This window comes from Erythrolamprus reginae, chromosome 9, assembly GCF_031021105.1.
Source record: "Erythrolamprus reginae isolate rEryReg1 chromosome 9, rEryReg1.hap1, whole genome shotgun sequence".
In the NCBI taxonomy this organism is placed as follows: domain Eukaryota; kingdom Metazoa; phylum Chordata; class Lepidosauria; order Squamata; family Dipsadidae; genus Erythrolamprus; species Erythrolamprus reginae.
In genome coordinates, this window is record NC_091958.1 from 33176173 (window position 1) to 33188303 (window position 12131).

The 12131-nt window shown below is 42.6% G+C and overlaps 1 protein-coding gene across 4 annotated transcripts in view; it reads left to right on the forward strand.

The window, feature by feature from the left end:
• Window positions 1–9634, forward strand: part of LOC139172078 (WD repeat-containing protein 90-like) — an 88689-nt gene extending 79055 nt beyond the window's left edge. For 3 of the 4 annotated variants that reach the window (XM_070760806.1, XM_070760807.1, XM_070760808.1), the window contains 5 exons: window positions 1516–1659; window positions 2628–2747; window positions 4934–5018; window positions 5416–5569; window positions 8651–9634. In XM_070760806.1, the coding sequence (XP_070616907.1) occupies window positions 1516–1659; window positions 2628–2747; window positions 4934–5018; window positions 5416–5569; window positions 8651–8663 (516 nt within the window). In that variant the 3' untranslated portion in view covers window positions 8664–9634. Of the gene's footprint in view, window positions 1–1515; window positions 1660–2627; window positions 2748–4933; window positions 5019–5415; window positions 5685–8650 lie in introns of all 4 variants that reach the window. The other variant, XR_011559833.1, reaches the window with a different exon arrangement.
• Window positions 9635–12131: the final 2497 nt, after the last annotated feature.

Sequence of the window (12131 nt, forward strand, 5' to 3'; positions counted from 1 at the left end):
GGGCTTTATAGGTCATAACCAACACTTTGAATTGTGATCGGAAACTGATCGGCAACCAATGCAGACTGCGGAGTGTTGGTGTAACATGGGCATATTTGGGAAAGCCCATGATTGCTCTCGCAGCTGCATTCTGCACGATCTGAAGTTACCGAACATTTTTCAAAGGTAGCCCCATGTAGAGAGCGTTACAGTAGTCGAGCCTCGAGGTGATGAGGGCATGAGTGACTGTGAGCAGTGACTCCCGGTCCAAGTAGGGTCGCAACTGGTGCACAAGGCGAACCTGGGCAAACGCCTCCCTCGCCACAGCTGAAAGATGTTTCTCTAATGTGAGCTGTGGGTCGAGGAGGACGCCCAAGTTGCGAACCTTCTCTGAGGGGGCCAGTGATTCTCCCCCTAGGGTAATGGACGGACAGATGGAATTGTCCTTGGGAGGTAAGACCCACAGCCACTCCGTCTTGTCTGGGTTGAGCTTAAGTTTGTTGACACTCATCCAGGCCCCAACATCCTCCAGGCCCCAGCACATCACTTCCACTGCTTCGTTGGCTGGACATGGGGTGGAGATGTATAACTGGGTATCATTGGCGTATTGATGATACCTCACCCCATGCCCTTGGATGATCTCACCCAGTGGTTTCATGTAGATATTAAATAGTAGGGGGGAGAGGACTGACCCCTGAGGCACCCCACAAGGGAGAGACCTAGAGGTCGACCTCTGACCCCCCACTAACACCGACTGCGACCGACCAGAGAGGTATGAGGAGAACCACTGATGAACAGTGCCTCCCACTCCCAACCCTTCCAGCCGGTGCAGAAGGATACCATGGTCGATGGTATCGAAAGCCGCTGAGAGGTCAAGAAGCACCAGGACAGAGGACAAGCCCCTGTCTTGGGCCCGCCAGAGATCATCCATCAACGCAACCAAAGCAGTTTCCGTGCTGTAGCCAGGCCTGAATCCAGACTGTTGAGGACCTAGATAATCAGCTTCTTCCAAGGACCGCTGGAGCTGAAATGCCACCACCTTCTCCACCTTCCCCATAAAGGGAAGGTTGGAGACTGGACGGTAGTTATTGAGTACAGCTGGGTCCAGGGAAGTCTTCTTGAGGAGGGGGCGCACAAGTGCCTCCTTATAAGGGGCCGGAAAGGACCCACTCCCCAAGGAAGCGTTGACAATCTCCCGGACCCAGCTCCGCGTCACCTCTCGACTGGCCGAAACCAACCAAGAGGGACATGGATCCAGTAGACAGGTGGCAGAACACACAGCTCCAATGGCCTTGTCCACTTCCTTAGGTGTCACGAAGTCAAACTACTCCCAGACAGATGGACAAAGATGTTTAGCCCCAGTCACCTCGACTGACTCGTTGTCAGTCGACTCTGTTTTACAATTGGGGTCGAGGTCCGCAGAAACAACAGTGGAGTTAAAACCAGTCCAGGTGGAGACTGATAGCAAACCAAGAGATCACAAATGAATTTATATAAACAAATACAAATGCTCATTTTCATACCATTTTTCTCCAGTACACCAAACTTGGGACTGAAGGAAGCGATCTCTGGCTGGCTTCCAGCAGTGATCGACGTGTCAGTGTCTGGATTTCTGACTGGTTGAAGGACAAATGTGAGATCGTTGATTGGTTAAGCTTTCCAGCTCCCACAGGTCCTGAGGTGAGAGTAGTTTACTTGTATGTAGTATTTCCATCAAATGACAAATCACATTGTCTTGGTTATGGTTATGCTTCAAATTTGGATCAATTTATGGTTCAGGAATTACTCAGAAAAGTAGTCCACAACTAAGATGTATGTGTATATTTGTTTAAGTAAAATGATACGTTTAATTTCCATACATGGAAAATGCTTAGGAAAGTAAATTTTCTGGAATGAATCTTGGCTGATCCAGCAAAAGCTCTCCAAAGGCAGTAATGATTGTTTATCCCATTTCTGAATTGGATATGGGCTGGTTAGCTCTAGAAATAGCACTTAGACTTATATACTGCTTCTTACATAAACATTTTCTAAGCGGCTTACAGAGTTAGTCTATTACCCCCGCAAAATCTGGGTCCTCATTTACCGACCTTGGAAAGATGTAAAGTTGAACTGATCAGGATCGAACTCCTGGCAGTGGACAGAATTTGTCATGGTTGTCTCGCTACGCAGCCCTGCTTGCAACCAGATAACTGCAACAGCAGGGGGAAGGAAAGGCATTGGAACGTAAGGAAGGTTTGGGAGGGAAATTTGGAATTCAAGTGTGCCTGCTGGAAGCCTAAGACAGACGCAACACCTCAAGGTCGCCAGCTGGGGAAATCTGAGGCAGACAGACAGGCAAACTGTTATCAAAACAAGAGAGTGCAAATGGTTGGTGGGAAATGGACAGTTAGAGGTCCAGAAGGAAAAAGGGGAAGTTTTCCTACACTGTTTTCACCTGAGATAGTTAGAATTGACTTTTCTGCTTCAGTACTCTTATGGAATCTTTAGTAAAGTCATAATTCTTGGTTTTTTAAAAAAAGAGTCCCAGGAAGGGTTTTTTTGCTGTCTTACCCAGTGGGATGGCTAATAACTGCATTCTAACCACTGTGCCATCACTACTCTTTTGAAATTACATGCATTTGTCTGATAATGGATCTTTTACTTTTTAGATTCCCAGTCCTCTACCTCCTAGCCTGGCAGCGTTTTGCCCTTGGGATAAGAGTACTATTGCTTACGTTGGCTTTGGATTGCAGAAAGAGATCCTCTTCTACAGCTTGCAACAGAAACAGGTATGCGGCGTTGTCTTGGCCAGTGGATGCCTCATGGTGACTGAATCTCGAGGGGGTTTGGATTCCTCACATTTCCAACTAGTTCACCTGAACCAGTAGCGACCTGCTCATGATGTCATGGTGATGTCACTGGCCTGGTTCGGTTGGTGCTGATCCATAGGCGCCACTGTCTTTTTTAAAATTTTTGATTTTTTGATTTTTTTCTTCTTCTGAGCATGTACACAAGCTGAGTTTCCAGCGCTGTGCATGCGGTCATCATCTTATTTTTGGCTTCCCCCCCCCTGGATTTTTTGTCACTGCACATGCTTGTGTGCGTAAGGCAAGCCCCCGCAGCATGGGAGGAAGCGAACCGGCAGCGAGGTAAGTTAGAACCCACCCCTGGGATGTATGTGTTGCTAGAGGAGACTAGATCAGACTTCAGGTGTGGAGAGAATGTTGAAGCACAATTGAGAATGTTTTAACAAACTCTCAGTTGTGCTTCAACATTCTCTCCACACCTGACATCACTCCGACACTGTATCACTGTTGGGTTTGATGACAGCAGTGCCTTAGAGCGGTGAGGCAGCAGAGAAGATTATAGGAAGTTCACTTCCCTTTATTCAGGAAACTACTTATAAGCGCTATGTGCTTATACCCACTTTACAGTCTGTTTCTGTTTTCTTTCCTCTGGTAGGAGGTTTTGAAGTATCTTTAGCAGGACTACTAGATTCTGTAACAGCTTTGTTCCTTATGCCATCCATCTTGTAAACATACAGGATTCTTCTTTTTTTGCCACATATATAATACATTTGAGCTAGACTGTGATGTTTTTCTGTTTGATATATGTGTATGTATCTGCGTATATGCCTAATAGTTGTTTTTGAGAGCTGAGTGTGATGAAATTTCATTTTAATGTATGCTGATTAGTGTACAATAAAGAGTATTCTATTCTATTTCCTACTCAAGAGACTAACTACTAAGCATCCAGCAATTTGACAGCTTATTGGTAACCTTGACTAACACTGTGTTGTATCTTTTTATTCTTGATGAATGTATTTTATTCTTTTTATGTACACTGAGCATATACACCAAAGACAAATTTCTTTTGTGTCCTAACACAGTTGGCCAATAAATTATTCTATTCTATTCTATTCTATTCTATTTCTCTCTATACCAAGATCTGCATGAATGCTGGATGTGATAAAGTATCAGAAGGTCTGATGCCCATCTAGATAACAGTAGCCAAGTAGTAGAAACTTCTCACAGGACCTGTAATTGTCTATTGCACTTGGGTTACATTAGAGAGAAGCACAAATGCCAATTTATCGCTGTCCTGTTTTCAGATGCTCCCTAATTTCCAGAATGATTGAATACCATGAATTAATTAATTAAAGATTGAGGGTCTTGTGGTTGGCTCATGGCCAGCTCCTCTGGTAACAGGTTTTGAACTGGATGAGCCAGGTCCGTCGAAGTATCAGAGACCTGTGTGGCTCTCGGAGAGTTCAGATAGTGAAGGGGAAGGAGAGATGGAAGCTGACGGTGCTGGAGAGATAGAGGCGGAGGCCCCTGCAGGGCCTGTGGAACCCCCAGTTAGAGCATCGTCTGGGTTGGATGAGGAGGGGATGATTAATGACCCCATTCTCAATGTCCGGATGCATAGAATTATGGGACACCAGGAGCAACTGTGCAACATCTGGGAATAATTAGGGAATCCTACAGCAGGCTTAAAAGGGGAGGTTTTGTGGGAGAGCTCTTTGCAGGAGTTATTGTTTGTGGTTTAACAGAGACAACAAAATAGATCTGGAGTTCCATCTCTAAACCAACAGCTTGCATCCTTGGAAAACAACCCAGTTTTTGGACACTTGTGTTTTTGAAAGTGAGTGAGAACGTATTGCTGCAGCCCAGTTTTGAGACATTAGTTATCAGCTTGGCAAATAACCGGGACCTTTTGGTCATAAACAGACATTCTTTGGCTGTCATTGCAGCTCTCAGCCAATTTGTAAAGCAATATATTTTGTGTTTCGGAATCCTCCAGTCTCTCTGTGTGTGTTTGTCTTTCATTGCTGCTTGTCTGTCCCATCAGGCAGAACAGACGGTATAGATTTTTAATGTGCAGAAGAAATACTTCAGAAGAACAGGACAAAGAATTGTAATCAAGATGTCAGATTTTTTTTTTTTTAAATGAGATTCTCCCCCACATCATGTAGGTCATCGAGAAGATTCCCTTGCCTTCCTTTGCCGCTTCACTGAGCCTGTCTCCAGTTGCTTGCACCATAGCTGTTGGCTTCAGTGGTACGTATTTGGAGAGGTTAAATAGCTTTTGAGAGAAAATCTGGATATTAGCAGCGTATTACCAGTGCTCAAAAAATAGAGCATTGGTGCAAACAAATCAGTTTGCCAGGAATATGATTAAAGCCAGGAACCCAACTGTAAATGTATCTTCTCATAGCCAGTCTCATTCACTCTAAAGCATCTGTTTAAGAGCTTCAGACAACACATTCTTCTTCAACTGTTTAGTGCTTAGGATTAGAGACAGAACCTGAGATGAAAACTCGGCAAGTCACATTTCTTTGGAGAAGTTGACTATTGGACTGCCTTTGATGTTTTAACTTTCCCTGTAGTTCTGCAACATTTCAGCAGACCACCCAACTATATCTTCTCTTAGCCAGTCTCTTTCTCTGCCACACAGAACGTATGTTGAGGCTGATTGATCGCACTACAAGGACATCAGAGGACTATGCGGGCCACAATGACACAGTTTGCCTCTGCAGATTTGCCCCCTCCGGGAAACGCCTCTTCACAGCCTCCTACAACGAGATCCTGGTGTGGGAAGTCCAGAGCAGGTGAATGGAGACCACCCCCTTCACACTCATCTTGGCCTGATGACCAACCGAATCATGCCCAGATGATGGTTGCTTTCTGTTCTGCCGACGTGTTTCAACCGCCCGTAATTACAGGGTAATTAGTCCAGGAAGACATATACCACACGATAAAAGGAAAACCCAAAGGTTTTTATAAACAGAAAAACAGAAACAGCTCCCTTTTTAAATGTCAAAGGGATTTTCTAGTACACACAAGGCACAGGTTAAATGCAATCCAATTGCTCACCCAATAACTGGGAAATTGAGTCCAATTCTAAAGTCCAGAGAGTCCACACACAATCTTGAACAGCACAAAAACCATGATCTTGACGAAACAATGAATCAGATAAACTGCCATGAGGCTAAAACACCAGGTTGCACTTTTATCTGTAGCACTAATTACAGCAGCCCCACCCAACCACAGGTGGCCTCGTTTTCTCTTGTAATAATCGTTCAGTTGTTGTCTCCTATGCATCACTCTACGCATGCGTGGATGTGTCATTAATTCTTGTTCAGAATCCAAGGATGATACAGATGATTGATCTCCTCCTGGGCTGTCTGCCAAACTCCCTTCTTCCCTGTCACTCATGCTTCCTTGGTCAGAGGAGGCTTCGTCGGCAGATTCCATCGGAAGCAAAACAGGCCTGCGGCATGTGGATGTTTCCCCCACATCCACCTGCACATTTCTTGGGGCAGGAGCTGGGCCAGAGCTAACCACATCACTTATGAACCCTGAAATGACACTCATCTCCTGTTATCAGAGCAGATAGGTATCTCTGTTAGAGCTGAGCTGCCACTTAAATCCCAGTGAGTGAGAGTTAATCACTAGCATGGAAGTCAATTCAGAGGAGTGTTGCAGTGGCCTAGAAGAGGATCTCTCGCATAAGTAGAGGCATATATTTCTCTCTGGGCATACTGAGGATATATCTGCTATACAAAACTCTGCATGTGCGACAGGAAGGCCATCCAGCCATTAAAACACTCTGCTGACGATGATGATAGCAGTGTTGTGGTCCAGCAGAACCAGACAGTGAGGGGGTTGGGGAGGAAAATGGGCCAGTCCTGGAGTCTGGGGAAGGCTCTGAAGAGTGCTCTGTGTTGGAGGCAGAGACAGGGACAGAACAGTCTGAAAGTTATCAGCTGCCTTTGGAGTGAGACATCAGAGAGGCAGACGGACAGCTGGAGCCTGTTCCCTGTGTGAGCATGAGCAGAGCTGCCAGACGAAGGGAACAGCTGAGGAACAAGGGTCAATTTGGGAGTAAAGTAATCCCTCGTTTTTTGTGGGGGATATGTTTCAAAACAACCCGTGAAAAACGAATTTCCGTAAAGTAGAGGAAAGATATTTTTTAATGTATTTAATGAGTATTTGGACTTTTAAAACCCACCCTTTGCATTAAACAGTCATTCTATAATGTTTCTCAGCTGGAGCTACATGTGATATCCTACCAGTTTCTTTTATAGAGTACATTAGTACTATCGAAGAATTTTATGAGTTTTTAATGAATTTAAAATTTTCAATGGATTTAATGGATTTAAGCCCCCTTTGAAAATTCCGTGAAGTAGCGAATCCACAAAAGATGAACCGGGATTACTGTAAGGCCCACAGGTGGACAATGAATGGCCCCTCACACAGGGAGTAAAAGAAGAGTGAAAGGGGACGGGAGACAATTGCAGGAGACAATTAGTTCACTTAATTGGTTTGTGACTCTCCGAGACTCCTTGCCAAGTTTTTAAGATATCGGCCTGGCAGCTGTCCAAGCCAGATGAGGTCTGTGACTATAAACTTACCCTTTAAAGACTTTGCTGGATTTGAATGGGAAGAATTCACAGTAACTTAATAAAAAGGGTTTTTTGGTCAGGACATGGGGTCTGCTTTGTGGTTTGTGGTATCCTAGGTCAGAACAAGCAGTCAATTCAGAGCCTGAAAGATTTGGAAGAGGTTCTTCCCCTTCTATATACACTTCTGGATCCTTCTTAGTATGATGCAGAGAGCTGCAAGATGCTTTTTCAAAAGGCAACTGTTTTTCCTTGGAGAAATTTTGCTTTTTGTCCCAATAAGCTTCTCCTGCAAAAAAACCTGTGGGACTGAAGAAGCTTCTTGGATGAGAAGCAAAATCGCTTCAAGGAAAAACAAAGCCCAGCTGCCTTTTGGAAAAGTACCCTCGGGACAACCCCAATGATTGAAGATCTCCATAAACATTTAGGTTCCAGACTGTTCTTGATTTAGAGTTTAGGGTTTTAATTGAGACCAGAATCATGGTCGTAAGTCAGGCCAGTCATTAAGCAAGTTGTCCTGTGACCAACCTGATTTTATTTTATAAAATGAAGATTTGTGGCAGTCGTTTAACAAATCTTCATGGTTGTTAAACAAATCCATGGTCCTCAAATGGTTAAACAAACCTCATTGTCTGCAATAGACATTTTTTTGCTGGAAACAAAGTTGAATGCTGGTTTTCATTAAAAAAGAAGTCATAATTTACAATCATGTGACCACAAAATGGTGCAAATGGCCATAAACAGGGCCATACTTAGGGCCAGTAATGGGTTCCAGGTGATGCTGTTTGGTGCACTGTGCTGATAGTGAAATCCAGGATGCACAGTCAACTGCGCATCCCTGATGAGCTCCGCGAGATTTGGCTTCTGCGCATGCACAGCAAGCGAAATCTTGCGTGAGGACGCTCAGCGATTTTTGCTGATTTTTTTGCTTCTGGGCATGTGCGGAATGTCCCCACGTGAGATTTTGCTTGCTGTGCATGTGCAGAAGCCAAATCTCGTGTCGACGTGCCTGCCAGATGTGTGCGCGCCTGCGACGGCCTCGGTGGGCGCCCTGGTAGCGTTGAAGACGAGCGGCTCTTCACTGCCCAGGGCCCAAAATGCCATTATGTGGCCGTGGGAGGTGGCCTTTGGAGCTTCAAATCCAAGTTGTAAGCACCTTTTTAGGGCCCATCATAAATAAAGGTTGATCTGTAGCACATTTGTTTGCGTTTGAAGTCGTGATGCTCAATTGCCTCACTTCCTGATACTTCCGCAGATAACTCAGATTTGTCGTCTCCTGTTTTTCAGCTCACCAAAGTAGCTTGACCAGGCCCTCTGAACCATGAGCCCAAAAGTCTTGGCCGGAAGGTATGGGGGATGGCCGACTCTGACTGGCTTTTTGACGTGCTACAGTTGGCAGATGCCTCAATGGTGAGAGATCTCCTCGTCACCTCTGCAATTGGCATCTGTCCAAGCGCCTTCTTCAAAAGTGGAATGATTTTCAGAATCAGTGGGCCAAGCCACTGATTATAATAACTGATCTCCATGCTTCTGATGTCCCTACAAGAATACAGTACATAGATTTTAAGTAACATGCCAACCCCAGCTATAATATCTGGCCCAGGGGAGGTCTGTTGTGAAACAGCGAAACAGCACAATGTTCGTCTCTTCTATTGCAGTTGGTTTTAGTTTCTTTACTCTTAGCCTTGTGTCAAATGTATATATGTATATTTCACATATTTTTTTACGACTAACCTGTTTTTTTAAAAAAAAACCCCATTCTCTCCCAGGACTACATTTTGATTGTATAGTTTCTATGGTTGAAATGTTCATTCACTTTGAAATGAACATTTAGCTGAGAAGGAATACCTTTCTCCCATTCTTCTTTCGGTTTTTTTCAGTAACAGAATCACAAAAAGCATTTATAAAAAAAACCAAAAAACAAAGAAACACTGCTGAGTAGGCTTTAAAAATACAGGTTTACCTTTTAAAAGAATTTATTTTAGAGATCAGGAACTTTCAAGCTCATTTTATACTCAGAATTTATAAAGATAATGAGTTTCACTTTTAGAATGCATGGTAAAGGAAACGCAAGTTTATTTCTCAGGTAGTGTGATCCAATACCAGCAATGCAACAGGTATTTTTTCCATTTTTGAACCTTGGCCTATAACAACCAAAGCAACAACAATTACATTGCATTTCCTTTTGTTCGTAATTGATAACGAAAGAAAATAACGGATTTGTTTAAACTTTTTAAAATTCAAAATAAATGAACAGTTTTGTGTATTCAACCTCTGCTGCTTTCTCTTGTTTCAGAAGTTAAGACAATTCTGCAAAACATTCTTTCATAAAACCTAAGGAAACTAGTTCCATTTTATCTGTATAACCAACCCCAGAGATATCTACAGGGCACAGTCTGAAAAATCAAGATTTCTGGCAGCCAGAAAGATGCGATCAAATTTTCAGCCCTGTTTCCCCACCCCCCCTTCGTCCCACCAAATCACAAGCAAAAAGTGAAGCAAGCAGAATATGAATTTATTTATGTAAAAAGTTTATTCCCACATAAATCACAGAGCATTAAGTCTCCTCAAGGCTTTACTTTCTAGAGGAACTTAAAAACATTTACTTTTCAAACTTTCACTTGAGGGCTCCATAAATACAAAAAAAGAAATGCAGATCACAGTGCTTTAAAAAAGCTGGCTCAGAAATAATTAATTTTTGCTCCAAAATATATTATTAAAAGATACTCCTATTGCTATCATAAGAAAATGTTCATCTTTTCAAATATATTACTTTAAAAACACTTTTTAATAAATTAACATACGCCTCTCAAAAATCTCTGATTAAAAAAGATCAAATACTTAGTAAACCCCTTTTCTGTATTTCCTGTTATTCTAGCCTGCAGAATAAAATTAGTGACACTACTTGTATAACTTTTTAACCTAGGAATCCTAGTTTTCTGAATTGGTAAAACATACAATCAAGTATTTTGAAATCATGAAAGGGGAAAAATGCAATTTAAAAAGCTTGGCAGATAAAATTCCAAAATCTTTGTACAGTTCCACAATAATAATAGATCTACAAATATCAAATACATACAAGTCTAGATTATTTGGATGCCCCATGTTAGCTACATGTTCAGAACTATGCATTAAATCAGTGTTTCTCAACCATGGGGACATTTTAAGATGGATTTCAACTCCCAGAATTCTCTGGCCATCATGTTGCAGAAGCTGAAAGTTGAAGTCCATAATCCTTGAAGTTGAGAAAAACTGGGTTAAAAGAAATAGCATTCTTTATTTTAACTGATAAAACCTAGATTGATAGAAGCTTATGTTGAAGGGTATGCTAAATCATTTTGAAAAGTAGTTTTTGGTTCCAAATTGCTAATTCCAAGAGAAAAGGAAGAAAAAGGCAACTCACAGCTCTGTAACAAGCATATAAGTTATATAAGTCCTATCATTCATAAAGTCTCCTCTAAACATAGAATCATATATTTGGAAGAGAACTCAAGAGATTTTTTAGTCCAACCCCCAGTCTAAGGCAGGAGACCTCATATCACCTCTGTCAAATGGTTGTCTCGTCCTATTTTTGAAAACCTCCAGGGATGGAGCATGACAACTCTGATCAATTTTTTCGTCAGAAAACTTCTTGGTTCTAGGTTGGATATCCCTAAGTGATGAGTTCCTATCCCTCCTTATCCTGCCCTCTGGTGTTTTGGAGAATAAGTCCAAAATAAACAGCAATTTTGTGTAGCTAAATGAGTAAGAATTAGATAGCCCCAAATTAAGCGACTCAGTAGCTACTTCTAATGTGAGTTTGTGACTCACAATAGTCGCCCAGAAGAGTAGACACGTCTATTTTTTTTTTCATTCAAATGCAGGGACTGTTCAGAGGCAGCTCTGGTTCGGGTGAACCGGATGTTAAATTTTATACTTGATTTGCTGAACTGGTAGTTACAAAGACTGGCTGGCTCTGTCCGCCCCGCCCCTTCCAGGAGTTTCCAGGTGGCCCATTTTGGATGCCAGGTAAGTCCAGGGCCACACGGAAGCTCTATGAGGGCAAAAATGGGCCTACCAGAAGTTCTGGAAGTCTGGAAACAGGCCTACCAGAGCCTGGGAAGGGCAAAAATGTCCCCCCCCACACACACACTGTGGTCCAGGAGGCTAAGTAGGCCCCACCAACCAAGCAATTAGGCAGAGAACTGATTGCTTAAAATTTTTGAATCCCACCCTTGTTAAAATTTATCTCGAAGACTCTGTGTTTAAGACTCGCCAACAATTTTCCCCTCTGGGTTTCTGTTCTCTCCAGCCTGCTCTGAAAGTAAAGAATAGAGGCTCCCTCCATTGCAGGATACCCATTACCAGCTATTAACAAAAATACAATTTTCCTGGCTAGCAGAGACGCCTCTAAGGATCCAGCTGGAATAGATAAAAAACAGGGATCAATACGATCCTCTAAAACAACTTAAAAAGCCTCCAGGCTGTCTTTAAAAGTCAGGAATATAGGTAGCCCAAGGGCAAATCCAGTGTACGAAAAAGGGGGAAGATGATGCTGTTAGATAAAACTGCCATGTAGAATGTACATATAGAGAAATGAATGGTATATATAAAATGTAATAGATACGGATTAAGACCTTTACAAAACAAATTATATGAGAAATATTCTTTTTAAAATCAATACATAAATTTAAAAAAATAAAAAACTACCATTCCTCTTCTCACAAAACAGGAGTGAATCCGTGACTTACCAAAGATCCGGTTTTGCCAAAAACTGGAAGTAAATGCT